Source organism: Perognathus longimembris, chromosome 8 (assembly GCF_023159225.1).
Source record: "Perognathus longimembris pacificus isolate PPM17 chromosome 8, ASM2315922v1, whole genome shotgun sequence".
Taxonomy (NCBI): domain Eukaryota; kingdom Metazoa; phylum Chordata; class Mammalia; order Rodentia; family Heteromyidae; genus Perognathus; species Perognathus longimembris.
Genome location: NC_063168.1, coordinates 72636821 through 72661571, shown reverse-complemented (window position 1 = coordinate 72661571; position 24751 = coordinate 72636821). Strand labels below are relative to the sequence as shown.

Here is a 24751-nt window from a genome sequence, read left to right as displayed (position 1 = left end):
ATAGCCTCAATTTCCACACACGGTTACTAAGCGTGCAAAAGAGCTGAAGCTCACACCAGAATAGCATCTCACTTGCCACCTACATAGACACGGTTACTACTTTCCACTAATAGCTAGGCAGCCGAAGGACTGCCTGAGTCACTCTGAGTGGCTTTTTCTGAATCATCCACACCACTTCCTGTTCTTTATCCTCCCACATACATAAACTACCCAGGAATTGTCCTGAACAAGTCAAAATCTAGACTAAGAAATCAAATTAGTTTAGTTTAAAATCCCAAAACATATAGCAGACATTGATCTCATGAACAATCATTTGTTCCACATTGCATACCTGAGTTGGGATAGAGGCATACATCATTAAGGTCATGCTCTGGCTCCAAGGAAGTAAATATTTTCCCCTAAAACAGTAAGCAGAAATTAACGATTAGCATAAAGACAAACAGCTTTTGGAAATGTCAAGTAAACTGGAGACCTAAGTCAATTACCTACTACTATGTTAAAAATAAAATAGCTGGGAAGAAATGCCTAATATATAGCTGAAAGAATTTACATATTAAATAAATAAGAAAAGAAAAGAAACGCAGAGAATTTGTCTTAGTGATTTATCAAATATTTTTATTTTGAAGGTGAAGCAACTAAGGTCCCAGGGAGAAGAGGTAACTAAAAAAAATATTTTTTTAATTAAAAGCAAAACAGACAAAAAATAGGCAGAAAACTCAATCTTAAGGGCAATAACTACATAGCACAAAAGGATAAAGTTTAAAACAAGTTGTAAATCAACAATAAGATGAGTATAACCTGTGACTTACATCGACTTAACTTGAACTCAAATGAACCAAGGAGAAAAGATGGCCAACATGGTAAATACAGACACCTGTCACACACGTAGCAGGATCAACACAGTACCTATAAAGGAGCTGAGGATGTAGCGCAATGGCTTACCACTTGCCAAGCCTGAGCAAGGTCCTGAGTTCAAGTCCTAGTAATACATATACACATATACACACACACAACAACAACAACAACAATGGATACTAAACACAAAATAAAATCCTATAAATGCCTAAGATTATTATATATACTTAAGGCTAAATATTTCTACTTGAAATAAAGGAAAAAGTATATATCTTTAAATTAAAACAAAAAAATGTTAAGACAGAAAATGCCAAGTGTCAGTGGCCCATGCCTATAATCCTAACTACACAGGAGGCTGATATCTGAGGATCAAGGTTCAAAATCAGCCTGAAGGAAAAGTCATAAGACTATTGTCTCCAATTAACCACCAAAAAGCCAGAAGTAGAGTGCTAGCCTTAAGCACACACTCAGGGACAGTGCCCAGGCCCTGAGAGAGAGAGAGAGAGAGAGAGACACACACACACACACGCATGCACACGCGTGCGTGCACAACAGAAAGAGGACTGGGAATGTGGCCTACTGGTAGAGCACTTGCATAGCATGCATGAAGCCCTGGGTGTAATTCCTCAGTGCCACATAAACAGAAAAAGCTGGAAGTAGCACTGTGGCTCAAGTGGTAGAGTGCTAGCCTTGAGCAAAAAGAAGCCAGGGACAGTGCTCAGGCCCTGAGTCCAAGCCCCAGGACTGGCAAAAAAAAAACAAAACAAAAAACACAAAAAATAAGGTGGGTGTGGAAAAAGATGACAAGATAAAAAAACAAGGAAAGCAAGCCATTAAAAAAACCTCAAGCAATCTAGATGTTGGGCAAGAGGAAGTATTTTGTCATAAGAAACACAAAATAGCAAAATACAATTTATTGTGGCAATTATAGCCTGATGATTTCAAGCAATGCTGCAGACAAGTTCTGCTAGCTCTTGCAGCGATAAGTCATTATTAGAAGCTGATATTAGGACAGGTGAGTTCCCAGGGCAGAGGAGAGAGAAGCTGGAGCCCAGACAGGCAGCAGGCTCAGTCACGCTCCATAAAAAACAGCAGCCAAGTTCTTGTTCAACACAGAGAAGCTCAGGCAGCTACCTCCCTTCTCAAGTTTCACTGAAATAGGAATGAGGAGAAAGGGAAAAGGAAGGAAGGTGAAAGGCAACTGTAACAGCAAAGAACAAAAGGGAAAGAAATTCTATAACTTCTTTATTATCCTTATTACAGAAAACACAGCAATTAAAGGGCATGGGTATATTTATCCAAACTCTGCATCTTACCTTTAGGTATACTAACTTCTCCGTACCAATATTTTATAAATTTTTACTAATAAAAATCTATGGAGGGGCTGGGAATATGGCCTAGTGGTAAAGTGTTCGCCTCGCCTTGTATACATGAAGCCCTGGGTTCGACTCCTCAGCACCACATATATAGAAAAAAAGCCAGAAGTGGTGCTGTGGCTCAAGAGCAAAAGAAGCCAGGGACAGTGCTCAGGCCCTGAGTCCACACCCCAGGACTGGCAACAAAAACAAAACAAACAAAAATATATGGAGAGCAAAGGAAGGGTTAACATTGCCCAAAAAGAAATATACTCATTACCTGACTTAGGAAATGGTAAACCCTGTGTACATTACCTTAACAGCAACAATAAAAACTTTATATGTATATATGCACTTACAGTATTAAAAATAAGCAGTATTTTAACATGAATTAGTTCAGACTGCCAGAAAATGAGCAGGGAAATCCTTGTGTAAGATACCCTGTATCTTTTGAGAGAGCCCTCAAAACCTTCAACTCCAAGCTCACAAAGCAGCCAGCAAAGCCAATTCCTTGGCAACCACTGGGGTAATTCTTCCAAGAACTTAGAAAAGTTAACCCTGTTCTTACTCTCCATAATGTACAGTCACCAGACCCTGTGAGAGGACAATTGTGAGTGGCAGGTTAAGTAAGTCCAATCCCTTAGGTGTGAAAGGAAAAAATTTCAACGCCAAAAGCAATGCTGACAAGGCAGAGTTGACCACAAGTGTCTGCCCCAGCTTGTGCCCCGAGCACTGCAAGCCACTAACAGACCAGCACCAGCTCTCAAGTGACACAGCAGAAGTCTCTAGGCCTTCCAGCCACTTTCATCTCAGACAATGTTTTTAAGTGACACTTGAAAAAAAGAAAAACTATAGATATGAGATCTCACAATTACATTACATTAATTGGAAACAAAAATTTAAAAATATTCTAAGTCTCTAATTAAATATGAAATGCCAAAGGTGAATTAAAACCAGCAAAACATGATTTTTTGTTACATTTTAAATGACAGACTTGATGGAACTTCAAAATACTCAGTCCTACTTTAAAGAAAAATATAAGAAATTATTGTTGCTTTCTCTAAAATCTACCTGTTTGAGAGGAAAAGGTTTGAAACTGGGATATCTGATACGGAAAGAACTAGTAGGTCAGGAAAACGCTCACAGGCTGTGAGACAGATAAGACCTTGGGGGTTCTCAGGGACAGACTCTTTTAAACAACCATTTTCTCTCCTCCTAGCTCAGCATCTAACATGCAGGCCAGTGCTAGCCAGTTAGAGAAAGTTCTTAACAGGAAGAAGACCATCACTACTTCAAGCAAATATTTACTTACCTGACTTCCTATCAAGTTCTCAAATGGGCACTCAGCATCCTAGATATGCATATATATATATATATATACATATATATATATCACAGATATTGACACAGCATCTTTCAAGATCCCATATAACTCCAGAAAGGACAATAAAAAGACAAGGGACATGTAGAACAAATGGAAATTTAAAAAAAGGAAGTAACTTCAAGGAAAAAATACATACTGAGTTCTTATTCCACATTTTGATAATTCGGGAATCCGCAGACAAAATCAAATCTAGTGAGTCCTGGAAATGAACTGACTTAATGGGCAGCCCATACTGGTGATCCTTAACCAGCAATGGCTTATCAGACCGAAGATCGTACAGTAAAACCTAAGAGAGAAGCAAGTTACTTACTTTCATTTAAACAAACTAATACCTTAACAAGAAACCATTAAAAGAATAATGCTGCCATTGTTTCAGTAACTCCATGGGCACAGGGATACCCTCACTCCGGTGCTCACATTCTAGTCAGCCATGCCCTAGAAAGCTATTCAACTATTCTTACAACAGTTCCATCAATTCAATTCAGTAATTACTGATTCATACTAAGAAAGGGAAAGGAAAGTCCATCAGAACTTGACCTATTATTTCCTTTCTTTCTCTTTCTCTTTCCCTCCGTCCCTCCCTCCCTTCCTTCCTTTTTTATTGAACTCAGGGCTTGGGCACTGTCCCTGAGCCTCTTTGTGCTCAAGGCTAGCTCTCTACCACTTGAATCACAACACCACTTGAGGCTTTTTTTAGTTTACTGGAGATAAGAGTCTCACGGGGACTTTTCTGCCTTGGCTAGCTTCGAACCACAATCCTCAGATTTCAGCCTCCTGAGTAGCTAGGATTACAGGTGTGAGCCACTGGCACCCAGCTCTATTTGTTATTTCACAAATACATACTGAGGACCTACTAGGTACCAGGCATTTTCCTGGAAACCAGTATCAAGGGGAAGGAAGGGCCTCTGAGAGGCAGCCCTGGCAGACTCAGGACAGGTGTGCTGGGAAGGCTATGTACGGCATGTAGGGAAAAGGGCATCTCTTCTGACCCTGGTCATGAGGCAAGGGAGCTTGGAAAGCTAGGGCTGAGTCCCAGGTGACAGGTCCTACCCAAGATGACAGAGGTAGGTCTAGTCAGGCAGCCCTCAGACCTCTTGTTGGGTTAGGGCAAACTTAAATAGGTGTGAGCTTTGCCTGGAAGGAAAGAAAGTCTCTCAGGGCCAGCACTTAGCTCACGTGGTTCTGCTGACTACTCATGCCTGGGACACAGTTACAATGCTTATGTGGGCAAAGGTGCCCAGTAACAGAAATCTTGGAAATAACTACTCAACACATTCTTGTCTGTAGGAACTCTCAGAGCCTTCAATAGACATTTAACACACGGAACCTCCAAGAGTAGGAACCTGGCCAAATTCTAAACTGTCTTGAAAACACAATTCTGTTCCATATACTCTGGCAAATGCTGTTCTACACTCCCATGAAGAAAATACCTGACCAGAGGTTCAGTGGCTTGTGCCTATAATCCTAACTACTCATGAGGCTGAGGTCTGAAGACTGTGGTTCAAAGCTACTCTAGGCAGGAAAGTCTGTGAGATCTTATCCCCAATAAACTACAAAAAAAAAAAAAAAGGATGGTATGGAGCTATGGCTCAAATGGCAGAGTGCTAACCTTGAATAAAAAAGCTCAGGGGGGCTGGAAATATGGCCTAGTGGGAAGAGTGCTTGCCTTGTATACATGAAGCCCTGGGTTCTATTTCTCAGCACCACATATATGGAAAACGGCCAGGAGTGGCGCTGTGGCTCAAGTGGCAGAGTGCTAGCCTTGAGCAAAAAGAAGCCAGGGACAGTGCTCAGGCCCCGAGTCCAAGGCTCAGGACTGGTTAAAAAAAAAGTTCAGGGATAGCAGCCCGGCCTCAAGTTCAAGACACAGGATCCAAAGGGGGGGGGGGGGGGGGGAGGGAGTCTAAACTCAGCCTAGGCAATGTAGCGAGTTCCAGGCCAGCCTAGGCTACACAGTAGTAACAAAAAGGGCATCTGAGGAATCCCCATGGTAGCTGTATCTCCTGGTGCCTCAGCTCACGTGCTGAGGTGTAGAAGACCTCAGCTTTCTGGACCACCCTCTGCATTCTTGCCAAAAGAGGAGCTCCTCTTCCTAGTATGACTCTGCAATGCTCGCCTCTAAATTGCAGCCAGGTGTTCAGCTTCAACACATTTACCTGCCCCGTAGATGTCCCAACAGCCATAGTCAAGGCGCCATTAAATTTCAAGGCAGAGATGGTTGGCAAGCTGCTTATCCTGAAAGGCAAAACATCCCCGCTTCATGAGTGTTTAGCCAAACATCTTTGTACAAACAAGTTTATTACACACCTTTATTTCCTGTCTCACAGGGACAATCCTATTGCTTGCAAATGTTTACAGTTGAAATAAAACAATATAATTCACATATAAATGAAATCTACCTTTATATTTCCTTTTAATAAAGTCAATATTAGGTATTATTAGAAGCATCCCATTTTTACTTTAGGGAAATAACTGCATTTTTGGACATGAGGATATTTATTTACATTTTACAACTATCCAGTTAGGGCTGAGTGTAGTATCTGTACGGATCTGTAGTATCTGGTACGTATCTATAATCCCAGGTGCTTGGGAAGAAGATATGTTAGGATTATGGTTCGAAGCCAGACTAGACAAAAATGTTAGGGAGCCTATCTCAAAAAGGGCAGGGTAAGATAGCAAATGCCTATAATCCAGCTAGTGGGGAGGCAGAGGTAGGAGAATCACCATCTGAGGACGGCCCAAGTTCAACCTGGAGACCTTATCTAAAAAAAACTAAAAGCAAGCTGGGGGTTGGTTTAAGTGGTAGAGCACTTGCCTAGCAAGCCAGAGGACCTGAGTTTAAATCCTAATCCCACCATTAAACAAATAAAGTTAGCCAACTAAAAGACTACTCCAGGGCTGGGAATATGGCCTAGTGGCAAGAGAGCTTGCCTCATATACGTGAAGCCCTGGGTTCGATTCCACAGCACCACATATATGGAAAATGGCCAGAAGTGGTGCTGTGGCTCAAGTGGCAGAGTGCTAGCCTTGTGCAAAAGGAAGCTTAGGCCCTGAGTTCAAGGCCCAGGACTGGCCAAAAAAAAAAAGACTACTCCTCAAATGAAGACCCTAGGATCTCTAAATTACCAAACACGGAATGCAGGATATGGCTACAGCTCTAGAATGTGCCTCACACCCACCAATCAGAGTATGAGCGCCAACTCAAAAACCCAGGTGAAGAGAGAGACCAGCTAAAGGCAGAGTGGACAAGTCCTGCTTTCAGTATTTAAGGCTTGCATGCCCTTGGCTTAGTCGTTGGCTAGGGCTTCATCAGGCCTCTTCTGCCACCCACAGCCATGGCCTGGAACTGCACTGCAGCAGCTGTTGAGAGCCAGTGACCTCCTGTCTATGCAATTTCAGTCATTATACTATTCACAATGAACTGCAGGATGATTTTCCATTACAGTGACATGTTTTCCCCACTTACACTTCCCTTGCTTTCTTTCGTGCTAACATGACAGATTAATATGCATTTTGCACTGATTTTTCTATTATCAGACATAAAAGCGAATTTTGTGAGTTAAAGTTCCTAAAGAGTCTATATTCTATATACCATTACGGAAGGTGTGTACATTTCTCACTAGACCAAATGGAGAAGATGCTGGCCACATCACAACACTAGAAACAGCAGAGCCCAGAAAAGGCATTTCTGAACTGCATGGATAATCGCACACCAGGACTTGCCTAACAGCGCCCTCTGCCTGTGCATGATCGTTTTTGCATAGAAAAACACCTGAAGGGTAAGTATGGAACCGTGAAACCATCACAATGGTGAGTGGGGAAAGGATGGGCTTTTTCTTCTTACTTAACCTTCTACTTTGTGCTGTGCAGTATTCCTTTTCTGCTTTACATATAGAAACTATACAAACGGGAATTTTAAAAAGGAACAAATAACTGCTTGTTCTACCTTAGTGTTAAAAGCACATCTTACCTGTTAACTGAAGCAGTAAATCGTGGTCCTACCATAAGATTCTACAAAACTGGAATATAGCAACTAGAAGAGGAAAGCACCTGTGTATAGTTCTTTAAAGAGGACTTCTACCCACTTAGTGTGCTTTTACAAGAGAGGATTTTACAAAGAACAATCACACCACAACTTCCAATATAAATGTTGAATTTCATCCACAACAATGACTAATTTCATATTGTCATATTTCCTTAAATCAGAAAGTTAATGAACAGTCACACCCGGACTTATCCCACTTACTCTGAATCTGCTGTGACACTACTCAGGGCACAGTCTAACACACCAACTCTGTTGCGCATTCGTGGGTCCCAGCATTCCACTCGACCCTAAACAAATGAAACATAATTATAAAAATAACTTCTATTAGAAAAAGTTCAAGTGCATACAAAAATAAGCTTATTAAAGTTGATTATCTCATAGGAAATGAAATTTAACTTGTTACTTTGTAACTTTTGTCTGCAGGCCAGTACTGAGACTTGAACTCAGAACCTGGGTTTATCCCTGAGCTTTCTGTTCAAGGCTAGTGCTTCACCACTTAAACCACAGCTCTACTTGCCAAATTTTGCTGGCTAATTGGAGATAAGAGTCTCACACTTTCCTGCCTGGGCTGGTTTCAAGTTGAGATTCTTAGATCTCAGCTTCTTGAGAAGCTAGGATTACAGGTATGAGCCACCAGTACCTGGCATTACTTGTAATCTTTTAGGTACTGTTTATATGTTTTATCAAGAGCTGATTTTCTTTCATAAAAAAAGAAAACACTGGCAGGGAAAAGGTCCAAAATGTTCTACATGATACTGACTGAAAGGGACTGAACAACATCCAACTGAATGACAGTGGTGGAAAGAGGGGAAAAAAGCTATGAAAGGCAAGTTGGTATAAGTGGGACAACTTAAACATAGAAGTATCAAGTCAATACCAAATACAATATTGCTGTACTAATAATAAATTTTCTTAAGCCAGGCACTAGTGCCTCACACCTGCATGTAATCCTAGCTACTCAAGAGGCCGAGATCTGAGGATCATGGTTCAAAGCCAGACCAGGCAGAAAAGTCCCTGTGGGATACGTATCTCTCATTAGCCACTAGAAAAGCTGAAGTGGAGCTATGACTCAAAGTGGTAGAGTGCTAGCCTTGAGCAAAAGAGCTCAGAGACAGCACTCAGGCCTTGAGTTCAAGGCCCACTACTGACCAAAAAAATGATATTCTTTGTAATGATAGTGGTATTATGAATGGATACACTAACAATAACAAATTTTCTTAGCAGGAAGTGGTGCTGTGGTAGATCAAGTGTTAGATTGCTAGCCTTGTGGAAAAAAATGCAAAAAGCAAACCAGACAGCAGTGCCTCATTACCATCCTGCTCTAATGAATCAATCAAGTCTGTCTGAATAAAAATTTCACACATTATCAAACATGAAGTATACTTAAAAAGGAGTATCAGTCTGGGCTGGAAATATAGCCTAGTGGCAAGAGTGCTTTTCTCGTATACATGAAGCCCTGGGTTCAATTCCCCAGCACCACATATACAGAAAGCGGCCAGAAGTGGCGCTGTGGCTCAAGTGGCAGAGTGCTAGCCTTGAGCAAAAAGAAGCCAGGGACAGTGCTCAGGCCCTGAGTCCAAGCCCAGGACTGGCAGAAAAAAAATAAATAAAAGGAGTATCAGTCTATGCTTACCTCTATTGTTCCAGTGGCAAATAAGCCATGCACTGAATTTATGTCACAAACATTGTTCTCTCTAAAACAGTAAAGCCCAAAGGAAAAAAGGTTAGCATCTACTTGTGGGGAAGGAAGTATTTAATAAACTTTATAGAACATTGAATCAATCAAAATTCTGGGGAGATGAAACACACACAGTCTCTCATTCCTCTGAGGATGAAAAGCAGCAAAGCACGAAGGAGTGGCATGGCTCACGGCCACCAACTTTGGATCCCAGGTAACGCTCAGAAATGCTAAAGCAAGGTCCCATTGTTAAGAACACAGGCTCTGTCATCAGGACGGTCTTGAGACCTGAGAGGACAACTAAGCCTCATCCCTTTCTCTAGGAAGTGGGTATTCCATCTATTTTGTTAGATTACTGTGAGGATATTCCTTAAAATTTATTTATTTATTTTATTGTCAAGGTGAAGCAGAAAGGTGTTACAGTTACATACATAAGGTAGTGAGTACATTTCTTGTTCAACTATGAGGATTTTTTAAGAACCTCAAAAAGTTCTGCAGTGTTCAAAGTGTAGAAGATCCAAAACAAAGAAGAGCAGTTGTTATGAACAAGTATACAACTAAAGAGCAGATAACCTGATGCACAATGGTATTGTGAAGTTAAAAGGTTTTCTTTAAGAAAATAACATTCCAAGTCAATGTGACAAAAATATCTTGCATGATTATTTACTGCTTTTAATAACCACATATTCTTCTAAGCTTTAAAAATCCTCTCAAAATTAAATTCTCTAGGTTCTGTATGTACCAGGATCAAAATGATCCAGCCTCCGCCCTTGATGAGTCTCACGGCCTATGCAATCCACTCATCTGGCTGGCCATTTCATGAAAAGGACAAGCAAGGTACTAGGACCTAACACAAAATCCACTATCAATTCCATGAGCTGAGATGTGTAAAAGGGCTAAGATTGCCTGGCATGTGTCTAGTGCTCTTGTGTACTTGTGTGCACAATGACAATGATGATGATGATGATGATGATGATGATGATGATGATGACGATGATGGCAACAGGGCTACAAGCATGGCTCAAGAAGCAGAGAACCTACCCTAGCAAAAGTAAGGCCCTGAGTTCAAATCCCAAAACTACCCCAAAAAAATCCTTTTTGAATAAAAGCTTAAGTATAGCTTATAATGTATAATCAAACCAAAACAAAAAAACGATGCTGGGGGCTGGGAATATGGCCTAGTGGCAAGAGTGCTTGCTTCATATACATGAAGCCCAGGGTTCAATTCCTCAGCACCACATATATAGAAAAAGCCAGAAGTGGCGCTGTGGCTCATGTGGTAGAGCACTAGCCTTGAGCTGAAGAGCTCAGGGACAGCACCCAGGCCCTGAATTCAAGCACCATGATAGACAGAAAATATTTGCTAGGCTTGGGCTCCCACCATTTGCGCTATACCTCCAACCTGTGATAACAATGTGAACATCTAGCTCCATCTCTTGGCCAAAATAAACAAAGCCGGCTTACTCAATACTTACGCAGCATCAGTTTGTAGAGGATTCAGATACCGTCCTTGTTCTAAGTTTAATCTATAAACTTCAGAGCTGCAAAGTAATAAAGAAAGCCAAAATATGAGAAACAATGATGAACTTTTCTTTATGTAATTGTGAACTTTAAAAATATACAAATGTGGGGGCTGGGATATGTGGCTCAGTGGTAGAGTGCTTGCCTGGCATGCATGAAGCCCTGGGTTCAATTCCTCAGTACCGTATAAACAGAAAAAACCAGAAGTGGTAGAGTGCTAGCCTTGAGCAAAAGAAGCTCAGGAACAATGCCCAGGCGCTGAGTTTAAGCCCCAGGACTGGCAAAAAAAAAAAAGAATACAAATGTATGTCATATTCCCTTTGTAAGACAGATATATAAATCCATTTTTTTTTTTTTTTTTGCCAGTCCTGGGCCTTGGACTCAGGGCCTGAGCACTGTCCCTGACTTCTTTTTGCTCAAGGCTAGCACTCTACCACTTGAGCCACAGCGCCACCTCTGGCCGTTTCTATATATGTGGTGCTGGGGAATCGAACCCAGGGCTTCATGTATACAAGGCAAGCACTCTTGCCACTAGGCCATATTCCCAGCCCTATAAATCCATTTAAACCGAAAATACATTTATGTTAGTTATGAATTTGTCCCACATAAATGCACATTAAACCACAAGTATGGCTTTCCTCTGGGTGGCATAACAATGGGGTTTTTCTTTTCAATACAGTTCTGTTTCTTCATTTCTTTAAATTTTTATTTTATTATCTTTAAGTTGTTGTACAAAGGAGTTGCCACTTAACAAAGCTTACAAATACAATGTGTTTTCATCAGTGTCACCCCTTTCAACATTTTCTTCCATCCCTCCCAACCCATCCCTTCTCTCACTTTTCTTAATTTTGCAAGATATACACTGAATTCTTGACTGTATTCTCCTCCCCCCTACCCCTTCTTATTTTTCTAAAATGGGTATGCTGTTTTTACAATCATATAAAAGGCAGCACTTAAGAATAAAATTTCAGGGGCTGGGGATATAGCCTAGTGGCAAGAGTGCCTGCCTCGGATACACGAGGCCCTAGGTTCGATTCCCCAGCACCACATATACAGAAAACGGCCAGAAGTGGCGCTGTGGCTCAAGAGGCAGAGTGCTAGCCTTGAGCAGGAAGAAGCCAGGGACAGTGCTCAGGCCCGGAGTCCAAGGCCCAGGACTGGCCAAAAAAAAAAAGAATAAAATTTCAGGCTGGGAATATGGCCTAGTGGCAAGAGTGCTTGCCTCCTACACATGAAGCTCTGGGTTTGATTCCCCAGCACCACATATATGGAAAACGCCCAGAAGGGGCGCTGTGGCTCAGGTGGCAGAGTGCTAGCCTTGAGTGGGAAGAAGCCAGGGATGGTGCTCAGGCCCTGAGTCCAAGGCCCAGGACTGGCCAAAAAAAAAAGAATAAAATTTCAGGCTGGGCACTGGTAGCTCACACCTATAATCCTAGCTACTCAGGAGGTTATGGATCTGAAGATCCCAGTTCAAAGCCAGTCTGGGCAGGAAACTCTCTGAGACCCTCATCACCAATTAATCACCAACAAAGCCGGAAGTAAAGCTGTGGTTCAAGTGGCAGAGCACCTTTAGCACAAAAGCTCAGCTGTACATACCTGAATATTTCCCATCAGTATTTTTGTGCTCAGCCATCTGATATGTAAGCACCATAAATATTTTTAATGTTCAAAAATACTAAGCAAAATAACAGGTATTAAATAATGTAATGATAACATAACAATATTACCAGTACACAGAACACTGGACCTTTTCTTTTTTTTAGCTTGCTGGGCATGTACTCTATCACATGAGCAATGCTTCCAACCCTTTTTGCTTTCATAATTTTTCTAACAAGTTCTCCACAAAGATGACAAACGCATGCTACCATATCCAGCTTTGTTTTTTGTTTTTTTGGGGGGTGGTATTTTTAGCATTTTTTTATTGTTATTATAAAGGTGATATACAGAAGGGGTACAGTTACATAAGTCAAAGTGATGAGTACCTTTATTTTTTGGGCAATGTCACCCCTTCCCTTGCTCTTTCCCAGTTACGTCCAGCTTTCTATTGGTTGAAATGGGGTTTTATGAACTCTTGTTCAGATCCTTGAATCAAGATCTTCCCAATCTCAGCTTCAACAGTAGCTAGCACTTTTCATTGTTTTGGCACTAACAGGATCTGAACTCAGAGCCTATACTTGTTAGGCAAGCACTCAATGCTTCCAGCCCTTTGGATTTATTATTCCTTGCTTCAAAGGTTTATTTCTGTATCTTACAATAATCACACTTTATCCATTCCAAAGATTTTAAATAGAGAAAGTACAAAAGTAACTTAAGAAGAGAAGTTGGTTATATATCAGGTACAAAGGGGAAAGCAAAGCAATTAGATCCAATACCTTGCACCAACAAAGTACAGGTCACAGGATGGATAGTGGTAAGAGAAATCTCTTCCAAATTTTGGTATTCTGTTTTTGTAGTAAAATCCTGATTGTGAATGAAATTCAATATATCTGTCATTATGTAAGAAGACAATCTGAAAATAAAACAAGAGAATGTTTGCTAAGGTTTCCAGGTGAAGTGTTTATTTCATCATCATTCATCAAGTTAGCATAGCAAGAAAATCTCTGATCCCTTTCACCTTGCTCTGTCTAAAAGCACGTGCATATACTGCCTGCCTCCTGGGAAAGAGTGAAATTCTTTACTAGTTCCTTAATGCCTTTCTGCATCCTGATAGCTTTCCTGCAAACCTGTTTGTTAACTAAGAGAATTAAATCCAGCACTAGTATTTTGTAACATATAGCACTGTACCAAGACTTAAATGAACAATTTCCTATTTCATTTAGGGATACATTTTAGTAATCACTCAATTTTCACACAGGGTTTTATAAACTCCTTAAGTAAATCTGGCTTTAAGATACTACAAAGGGGGCTGGGAATGTGGCTTGTGGTAGAGTGCTTGCCTAGCATATGCATGAAGCCCTGGGTTTGATTCCTCAGTACCACACATTAACAGAAAAAGCAAGAAGTGGTGCTGTGGCTCAAGTGGTAGAGTGTTAGCCTTGTACAAAAGAAGCTCAAGGACAGTGCACAGGCCGTGAGTTCAAGCCCCAGGACTGGCCAAAAACAAACAAACAACAACAAAGGAGACTACAAAGGTATATATGTATTTAAATGCAAATTTGTCAATATTTGAGAAAATGTATTTTTAAATCACATGTCCCAACACACGATAATGGCTACTACAGACAAAGAGATAAAAATGAACCTGAGAGTTTCTATGACTGAAGATAATATATAAAACGATGTCAGCAAAATAACTCATTTTTTTCTTCAAGATAACAAGACCTCATTAAGAAATCATTTTGTTCTGTTAACTTTATTTTAATTGGTACATAAAAATTGGTACATAGGATAACATAATGTTTCATAAACATTTTCATTTTAAATTAGTAAGGACCTTGCTGACAATTCTGTACTGCTGAAAATAACTGCAACAACTGAAAGTTAGAATTCTGTTTACTTGGGTTCTAAAGTGTATCAGAATCCACTACAACCTCTTGCTGGGTTAAGAAAAGTAAACATTGCTGGCTTACTTTTTACATATAGGTAAGATAATGAAAGCAACCTAGCAAATAAACCTAGGATCAGTTTACATCTGCAATACAAGATGGCCTAAAAGAGATAACCACTTCTAATTCTTAAAAATAGAGCTAAGGGGGCTGGGGATATAGCCTAGTGGCAAGAGTGCCTGCCTCGGATACACGAGGCCCTAGGTTCGATTCCCCAGCACCACATATACAGAAAACGGCCAGAAGCGGCGCTGTGGCTCAAGTGGCAGAGTGCTAGCCTTGAGCGGGAAGAAGCCAGGGACAGTGCTCAGGCCCTGAGTCCAAGGCCCAGGACTGGCCAAAAAAAAATAGAGCTAAGGCTCCATGTGTGACAGAGAACTGACTTTCACATTAGACTAACCACAGGCTCCCTCTACCAATGCTGTTCCAGAAGATATTACATATCATATGTGTACCAAGCTGAAAACATATCAATAAAAAGTAATAGGTTATCTTATTGCACAGACATTCTTAATTTAACAATAGGAACATCATAAAAAACATGTATTATAAACATAAGTTCCATTCATTTCTTGCATAGCAACCACAAATAAAAAATTTTCACACATACCTTTGAATAGTCATCAGATAAAATTTCAAAGGTAACAACTGAAAAATAATAAAAGGAAAAATGCAATCAATGTTCTTGATAAATATGCAAACTAGAAGCAAAGATTCTAATTCAACCCAGAAATAATATACAATATTTTCCTTGTCTCTAGATAAAAACACAACAGAAATGTCATACTGCCCCCAAAATACTAAATGAAAAGTTAAACGTTTCATTTCTCAACATCTGTCATCTGAAATATTTATACAACTGAAGTAAATTCACAAAATATTTCTAATTTTGTCACTGTCTTAAGGACAAGTTCAAAATAATTTTAGGGCTTTCAAATAAATAAGAATATTTTTTCAAATGTTGCTTAAAACAGGCCATGGTAACTTTTTGCCTATTGAGTTTACCTGCTAAACAAAAATGAGTGAGCCAGGCATTGGCAGCTCACACTTGTAATCCTAGCTACTCAAGAGGCTGAGATTTGAGGAACACAGCTCAAAGCCAATCTGTGTATGAGACTCTTATCTCCAATTATCCACCAGAAAACCAGAAGTGGCATTGTGGCTCAAGAGGTAGAATGCTAGCCTTGAGCAAAAGGGAAGCCAGGGACAGTGCTCAGACCCTAAGTCCAAGCCCCAGGAGTGGCAAAAAAAAAAAAAAAAGAAAGAAAGAAAAAGAAAAAAAGACCTAAGGAGGACTGGGAATATGGCCTAGTGGCAAGAGTGCTTGACTCGTATACATGAAGCCCTGGGTTTGATTCCCCAGCACCACGTACATAGAAAATGGCCAGAAGTGGCACTATGGCTCAAGTGGCAGAGTGCTAGCCTTGAGCAAAAAGAAGCCAGGGAGAGTGCTCAGGCCCTGAGTCCAAGGCCCAGGACTGGGGAAAAAAAAAAAAAAAAAGAAAAAAAAAGACCTAAGGAGAAACATAAAAAGCTACTGTTATGAATTCAAAGTTAGTCTCTTACCTTCTGAATCTAAACACCTTTCAAACTTCAAGGATAATTGATAGGTGTCATAACAACGAACACGGGGTTTATATGTCCCTATTAAAAAAATTAATATGATGTTGAAAACACACTCTTCACAATATCTCGCAGAACAGTTGAGCATATTTTTTGTTCAGAGGTAACTACAATTATAACCAAGCCAAAGGAATTTAAAAGCAGTCTCTCCCAAATATCCCAAGCGTAAAAGAGCAAAGTCATAGAAAATGAGATATGAAAAAAATTAATAAGCCTTGTAAATAATCTAACAAAAGGAGACAGAAAACAATGAAATCATTTTTGTTCATCAGAAGGTCAGAGATGAGAAAGAACACTGATATCTGTGTTGGTGAGAAAGTTAAAATTACTTTTCTATACTGCTGCTCATCTGTACAAATGCACACGATGTCTGCCGACTGTCTAATATGAGTGAATACTATATTTATACACCTTGAAACCAATTTCAGTTTATACATATTGAACCTAGAATGTCAAACACAAAAGGAATGTTCTGCTGCAGTATTTGTTCATAAATGGCTGGAAACCAAAAGCAAATGAAATGTCCAAAAATAAAGAAAGGCTTCAACAAACAAGGGTAAACCCACACAAGGAAACATCATGGAGCACATGAAAGGAAGAGAAGACCTGTAATATCTGACATGCAAAGTAGCCAAAGTGTATTACAGAGACAGAGGGGAAAGGGAAGGAGAAGGAAGAAGGAGGAGGAGGAGGGAGAATGGAGAGGCAAGCCAAGGTACAAAGTACATCCAGTAGTTTGAACCTGGTTAGATTGGAAGATCACAGTTCCAGATCAGCCTGTGATAAAAAAAAAAAAAAAAAAAAACAACTCATAAGACTGCTTTCTAACAGAAAAAAACCCTGGTGTGGTTGTGAGTGCCTGGCATTTATACTATGGTAAGTATAATAGGAGAATCATGGTCCAGGCCAGCCTTAGCAGAAATGGAGATATCTGAAAAATAAGTAAATCAGTAAGAGTTTAGGGCATGGCTCAAATAGTAGAGTGCTTGCCTAGCAAATGTGAAGGTCTGAGTGTATAACCTCAATTATTTTTTCAAAAAGATGTTTTAAAAAAAATATAATTTAACAGATTTAACCTCTTGGTTAGTTAATCTGTATCCTAGCTCTAAGAACTGTATGTGTGAGCCTGGACAAGTAAGTCATTCACCATTTTGGGACTAGAAGACAGAATGAATTCAGTACCTAAGGTCTACAGTCCTCAGGACTGTGTCCATTTATCTTGGATCTCCTCATTCATCTTTAGCAGCTAGGTAAAATGAGAAGCTAAGAGACACAGATAGTGGCAATACTGACACAAACATTAACTAACACAGAACAAAAAGACTGGCCTAGGTAAACATAAAGGTGCTAAGAGAGAAAGTGACTGGAAAAGGAGTCTAAAAAGGAGTCTACATTGTTAAACTTGCAAAAAACCGCTATGGACAACACATATAACATTCATACAAATCACAACTCAAATTGGGTGATACTATTTTATTTTACAACATACAAGTTTACTATAGTTCATGGATTTTTATTACTACAAATCCATAAAAATCTTAATGATAGAAAAAAATACTAATGCATGATACGGAAAATCATGTTAAAAGTGACCTCTCCTGGAACTGGTGCTTTTGGCTCATGTCTGTAATTCTAGCTACTAGGAGGCTGAGATCTGAGGATCTCAGTTCAAAGCCAGTCCAGGCAGACAAATCCAAGGGACTCAATCTTCAAGTAGCCAGCAAAAAGCCAGAAGTAGATGCATAGCTCAAGTGGGATAGAGCACTAGCTTTGAACAAAAAACTAAACAACAGCATGAGGCCCTAAGTTCAAGTCCTAGTACTGTCACCAAAAAAATGTGACCTTTCCTGGAATCCTTCTTCCTTGTTGGTGGAAAATCTGGAAAAAGACCTGGAATTTTCCTAGAAAGGTAAACACTTATCTACCTAATGACTGAGCAATCCCACTCCTAGATATTGACCGAAGACAAATAAGAGCATAATCCACTATACAGACTTAGTTGGTCATAGTGCTTAATCAATAATAACCCAAACTTTAAGACAACCCAAGAATCCATTAAATAGAGAATAAATTGTAATTTATGATATGGAGTATTATTTAGTATTTTAAAAGAAGATAGTGATGTCTCAATCTTAAATTGTAGGTGAAAAAGTCTTGTACAAAAAGGATACATAGAGGGCTGGGAATATGGCCTAGTGGCAAGAGTGCTTGCCTCGTATCCATGATTCCCCAGCACCACATATATAGAAAACGGCCAGAAGTGGTGCTGTTGGCTCAAGAGGTAGAGTGCTATGCTTGAGCAAAAAGAAGCCAGGGACAGTGCTCAGGCCCTGAGTCCAAGGCCCAGGACTGGCAAAAAAAAAAAGGATACATAGTGTATGACTGAAGTGACACAAAGTTCTAAAATTCAAGCTTGGTAAGTAAAGTGCAGCAGCTGTCTCTGCTGGCTGGTTGCAGGGACTACTACGAGAGCATGTGGGACTTTTCTGGGTGAAAGAAATCTGAAGCCAGGTGCTGGTGGCTCATACTTATAATCCTATTCAAGAAGCTACAGGAAACCCTGTGAGACTCTTACATCCAATAAACTCCTCAGAAAAAGCAGGAAGTGGAGCTGTGGCTCAAGTGGTAGAGCACTAGCCTTGAGCAAAAGAAGCACCCAAACCCTGAGTTCGACCCAAAGGACTGGCAAAAAAAAGAAAGAAATGTTCTGTATCATGAGAGGGATTTGGGTCACATGTAAATGTGTGTTTTAGGCTACGTATAAACGTGTACATTTGGGGGCTGGGAATATGGCCTAGTGGCAAGAGTGCTTGCCTCATATACATGAGGCCCTGGGTTCCATTCCTCAGCACCACATATACAGAAAATGGCCAGAAGTGGCGCTGTGGCTCAAGTGGCAGAGTGCTAGCCTTGAGCAAAAAAGAAGCCAGGGACAGTGCTCAGGCCCTGAGTTCACGGCCCAGGATTGGCCAAAAAAAAAAAAAAATGTGTGCATTTGTAAAAACTACCAAATGAAGCCAGGTATGGTTATGCATGTCAATAATAATCCCAGTACTTGGGAGACTGAGGCAGAATGATCATGAATGTGAGTTCAGCAGGGACTACATAGTAAACCCTGTCTAAAAACAAAACAAAAATCAAACAACAAAAAGTATCTACTATCTTGCTCTTAAATCCATCAGAAAACATAATGTACTGCTGAACAGATGGAAAGACCGATCAACAGATATATGATAAAGCAAATGTAGTAAACCATGCAGAATTAAGGTAGTAGACAAATGTATAATTTTTTCAGTATTTGTTTACTTTTCAGGACTTGGTTGGAATTTATATAAAATATCAGGGTAGAAGTAATGACCTTTCCCTCCATAGCATTTCCTGCTACAAGATGTTTGGAATCATAAGTAAGAAGTGCTTACCAGTTGCTAGAATATACTGGCCATCTTTTGACACCTTAATAGTGGTGCATACTGTGGGCATTTCAAAATCCTGAATAAGTTCAATTCTCCTACGGACATCTACAAAATGGAAGAAAAATAACATGTTTAACATGTTTATCACAAGACAACGCATACCAAGTAGTCATAGTAATTACAAACAGGTAATATACGTGTAAAAGGCTCCCAAGACTTGAGAAAGGACACAGGTACAGTTCACCCATTAAACAGCAAGGTGTTTTGTTTTTTTTTAAATCTAATTTTATTGTTAAGGTGTTCTTTAAAGTTATATGTTATAGTTTAGGTCTGGAATGTGTTAGAAGTTCTGGTTCGCAACTCATGGTATCATTGGAAGCAGTAGAATCTTTGAAAGACAGGGCCAAGTGGGAGGTCTTATGTCATTAGAAGCATGCTCTAAACGCAGATGTGAGACACTGGTTTCTACCTCTTATTTCGCAGCTGCTAGAAGGTGAGCGGCTCCCCCACCATGCACTCCTGCCATGATGTACTGCCATGCCACAGGCCCCAAAGCAACGGGGCCAATTGATTATGGGCTGAAACTTCTAAAACTGTAAGTCAAACCTTGCTTCTTTTTAAATTTATCATCTCAGGGGTTCTGATACAGAAATGGAAAGCCAACTAATACAGTATGTATCTTATTTTTACTTTGTAAGAACAAAAGATATTCTAGCAAGTGCAAAACCCCGAGTTCAAACCCCAGAACTGTCGTACATAACAAAAGCAACTATGCGCCACTGGGAGAAACAGCTCTGCTCAGACTTCTTGTGTTCCTGCACATCTGGCTGTGTGTGTTAAGACTCCAAGACCCTGGACACTCTTTTACCTGAGCCATTTCTCATTTTAGTTATGCAGCTGCAAACTTTGATGGATGAGGTCACAAGTTCCCTATGTATGGGTAAAGAGCAAGCCGGCTTGCTTACTGTCTGTTACAAAAGCAGTGGACTTCCTGGCTCAGTGTTCCTCAGGTACAACACAACCCATGGTATACACAGCAGCTTTCTGGGCCTGTTGAGTGCCCCATGAGACCCCAGGAGCAAATGGCACAAAAACACTACACTCATGCCATTTATACTATGCCACAAGTAATAAAGTCCTTGTCTCTAACCCAGAAGGCCTTGTAGTCATTCCTGAAAAAAGTAGAAATCTAACTCATTAGCTCCTAAATAAGGTAAAAATCACCATCCCTTGGGGGCTGGGAATATGGCCTAGTGGTAGAGTGCTTGTCTTGTATACATGAAGCCCTGGGTTCAATTCCTCCGTACCACACATATAGAAAAGGCCAGAAGTGGCACTGTGGCTCAAGTGGCAGAACACTAGCCTTGAGCAAAAAGAAGCCAGGGACAGTGCTCAGGCCCTGAGTTCAAGCCCTAGGACTGGCAAAGAAACAACAATCCCAAAACCACCATCCTACATCTACTAGGAACATATCAACCACAACAAAACAGTTCTTCATAAGAAAAAGAGCAGCCAGGTGCTAGTGGCTCATGTCTGTAATCCTACCTACTCAGGATCTCAGTTCAAAGCCAGCTCCGGCAGGAAAGTCTGTGAGACTCTCATCTCCAATAAACCACCAGAAAACCTGAAGTAGTACTGTGGCTGGAGTGGTAAAGCACTAGCCTTGAGCTGAAGAGCTCAGGCACAGTGCCTAGAGTTCAAACCCCACACCGACCAAAAGAAATAAATAAAACGCAAAAAAGAAAAAGAGCAAAAATGCTCATTTTCCACATATTAAATTTACTATATATGAAACACTCCCCATATATGATAACATTAGTTTTGTGATAGCATTATAACATGGACAGTTAAATGTACCTGGAACAGGAAAAAACAATTAGCACTCACCCACATCCTTCTTTTGCAGTGCTCTCTTCTTTCTGTCAGAAAGCCACTTAAAATAAACAAAGATTTCATTTTAAAACAATTTACATAACTTGTTTTCTGCTTGCAAAATTACATGCTCATATTAGAACTTCAATTACAGGAGTAGATAACAGAGAAGTAAAAATGTCCCATGATCTTAACACCAACGCTAAACTATTTTCTGGAGTTCTTTTTTTCTTTCATACATTCACATATATTAGACAATAAATTTTTTGAACTTGACATACTACAAAAGAGGAAAGTAATTTATCTAACCAACTAAGGAAATGTAGTAAGCTTCACATAGGTTGTAACTCATATTTTGAACAGTTGCATCTATTTAAAATTAAAGCAGAGAGAAGGTGTGATATTGTCCAAAAAGAAATGTACTCTTTACCTGACTTACATAACTGTAACCACTCTGTATATTGCCTTTATAATAAGTTTTTAAGGGGCTGGGGATATGGCCTAGTGGCAAGAGTGCTTGCCTCGTATACATAAAGCCCTGGGTTCAATTCCCCAGCACCACATATATAGAAAATGGCCAGAGGGGCTGGGGATATGGCCTAGTGGCAAGAGTGCCTGCCTCGGATACACAAGGCCCTAGGTTCGATTCCCCAGCACCACATATACAGAAAACAGCCAGAAGCGGTGCTGTGGCTCAAGTGGCAGAGTGCTAGCCTTGAGCGGGAAGAAGCCAGGGACAGTGCTCAGGCCCTGAGTCCAAGGCCCAGGACTGGCAAAAAAAAAAAAAAAAGAAAAAGAAAATGGCCAGAAATGGCACTGTGGCTCAAGTGGCAGAGTGCTAGCCTTGAGCAAAAGGAAGCCAGGGACAGTGCTCAGGCCCTGAGTCCAAGGCCCAGGACTGGCCAAAAAAATAAAATAAAATAAAATAAGTTTTTAAAAGAAGAGGAAAAAAATTTTCTTTTCCCTTTTTCTTTTTGTCGGGCATAGGGCTTGAACTCTGGATCTGGATGCTGTCCCTGAGCTCTTCAGCTCAAGGTTAGTGCTCTACCACTTTGAGCTACAGCACCCCTTCTGGTTTTCCGGTGGTTAATTGGAGATAAGAGTCTCACAGACTTTCCTGCCCAGGCTGGCTTTGAACTGTGATCCTCAGATCTCAGCCTCCTGAGTAGCTAGGATTACAGGTGTGAGCCATAGGCGCCCAGCTTTGGAAAAAAATTTTCTAAAGTAAAACACCAAAAAGAGCAAGTTTAGTAAATGGATATATAGATATAGATATGTATTTGTTATTACTGTTCCTATTTGTTTTGAGGCAAGGTCTCACTTTGTGGCCCTGACTGGTCTTGAACTCATGATCCTTCTGCTTCAGCCTCTTCCCAAATGTTGGAATTAAAGGGGCATATCGCTATGCCAAGTTAATTTTTTTTTTTTTACAAAGAATGTGATCAGATAATAACTGGCCTAACCGCTGAAAATGGGTAATAAATCAGTGGTACTGATAATAAATCAGTCAAGTGTGTGTGTGTGTGTTGTGTGTGTGTGTGTACTGGACTTGAACTGGGGGCCTTGTACTCTTGCATGGCTATAGCTCTAAAAGCTGGCACGTTTCCATTTGAGCTGTACCTCTACTCCCACTTTTACTGGTTGGCGGGAGATAAGAGTCTCATGGATCTGTCTGCCTGAACTGTCTGGCTTTAAACCAGGATTTTCAGATTTCAGCCTTCTGAGTAGCTAGGAAGTGAAAGGCCTGAGCCACTGGAGCTCAGCCAGAGTCACATTCTGACAATAAGATTCTCTGTACCCCAGTTAGCAGGCAGCATTGATTTCCATCGCCTGGGCAGGTGACCTGAACACCCTGCCCGGCTTCTTCTCTACTGGGCTGTCCTAAGACCTCAACGTGGACAACCATTCTCAGCCTCACCCTCAGGACCTCACCCTGGTTCCCTTCTCAGCTCCGTCTCTCACAGAATAATTTCACCTTGTCCCAGACAACCGCAGTGACTCTCCACTTCTGACCTCCCCACTGGTACACACACCCAGTGCTCACGACCCAACGTTCCTGCGTGACAGTACTAGAGCTTCAAACCTTCAGTAGCAAAAGTAACACTTGTGTTTTTGCTTACTCCTTTGCCCCTTCCCGCCTCTCCACTTCATTCCAGGTACCGGCATCTCCGTAAGTGGTGCTGTGGGGTTGAACCCAGGGCTTTCATGTATTCGAGGCAGGCACTCTTGCCACTAGGCCATAGCCCCAGCCCATCCGCCAACCTCTCTAACCACGTTTTCCTCCACCGACGCCAGGGGCGACGCGTCCCGGGCTCGGAAGAACCTCGCAGCCGCTCGGCAAAGCGCATCGCCCCCGACCATCGGCGCAGCCCCGGGTTCGGGACAGTCACGTCGTGGTCTACCGAGGCAGGGCAGCCCCCAGCGCCCCGGCACTCCCCCCCCCCCCGCCCCTCCAACACACACACACACACCCCGAGCCTCCCGAGCCCGGGCTCCTCACACACCCGCCGCGGCCCCGCGAGGACCCCCGAGTGCGGCACTGCGGGCCCGGGGAGACGGAGACTCACCTCAGGGAGGGACTTGCCGCAGCTGAGGCTGTAAATCTTCACCTCGTTGAGGCTGGACACCTGCATGGCGGCCCCGGGAAGCGGCGGCCCCGGTGACGGGCCCCGCTCGTCTGTCACCGGCGCCCTGAGGTGCGGTGCGGTGCGGCGCGGCTGGGCGGCGTGCGGCAGCGGGCGCGGGGTGATGACGCGGCAGGTGGCGCGCGCTGATGACGCGCGCCGTGCGCCCTCGCCGGAGAAGGGGGGAGGCGACCGCGGAGTGGAAGGCGCTCGCGGAGCTAGGGGCGCGGCCTGACGGAGGCGACGGCGACGGCGGCGCCGGCGACACGGACCAGGCCAGGCCCACTCTCCCTCTCGGCGTCCACCGCCGCCCGCGGAGACCCACGGGGCGCGGCCCCGGGCGACGGTGCTTCTGTAGCGTCACTGCCCGGTATCAACGGCCTGCTCAGCGGCGTGGAAGCGCACGCCGTTGAGTCGCCATGAGAGCGGGAGCGTGGACGTCTCCAGGCCATTTCGGGGTTCGTCGGGAGTTGGGGGCCAGCTAGGCTACGTAGGAAGTCTCTCCAAAACACGAACAACGGAAATGACCCTGTGGACATGCTACGACGACGCTATAGCCCGGCACCGGAGGCTGAGAGCTGAGCATCGAGGTTCAAAGCAGCCGGGGAAGGAAAGTCCGTGAGACTTCCCTCCACTAACCACCGGAAAACCCTAGGTGGTGCTGTGGCCCAAGTGGTAGAGCCCTAGCCGTGGGCCGAAGAGCTGGGGGGCGGGGGGGGGGGGGGGGAGAGGGGAGGCAGCACCCATGCCCGAGTTCAAGCCTCACTACCGACACACACACACACACACGTTATTTATGACTGCACTTGCCTAATGGGGGAAATTAAAAAAAAAAA

At 42.1% G+C, this 24751-nt stretch overlaps 1 protein-coding gene across 2 annotated transcripts in view; it reads right to left on the bottom strand.

Moving 5' to 3' along the window:
* Nucleotides 1–24012, bottom strand: part of Nol10 (nucleolar protein 10) — a 109251-nt gene extending 85239 nt beyond the window's left edge. For both annotated transcript variants that reach the window (XR_007211956.1, XM_048353416.1), the window contains exons 1-12: nt 23859–24012; nt 21307–21352; nt 19426–19524; nt 15950–16027; nt 14994–15031; nt 13211–13347; nt 10793–10858; nt 9273–9333; nt 7841–7926; nt 5751–5829; nt 3731–3880; nt 332–398 (exon numbers count right to left, since the gene is read on the bottom strand). Coding sequence is in view for 1 of the 2 variants with exons in the window: in XM_048353416.1 (XP_048209373.1) it covers nt 332–398; nt 3731–3880; nt 5751–5829; nt 7841–7926; nt 9273–9333; nt 10793–10858; nt 13211–13347; nt 14994–15031; nt 15950–16027; nt 19426–19524; nt 21307–21352; nt 23859–23924 (973 nt within the window). In the remaining variant the exon portion in view is untranslated. The remainder of the gene's footprint in view (nt 1–331; nt 399–3730; nt 3881–5750; nt 5830–7840; nt 7927–9272; nt 9334–10792; nt 10859–13210; nt 13348–14993; nt 15032–15949; nt 16028–19425; nt 19525–21306; nt 21353–23858) is intronic.
* Nucleotides 24013–24751: the final 739 nt, after the last annotated feature.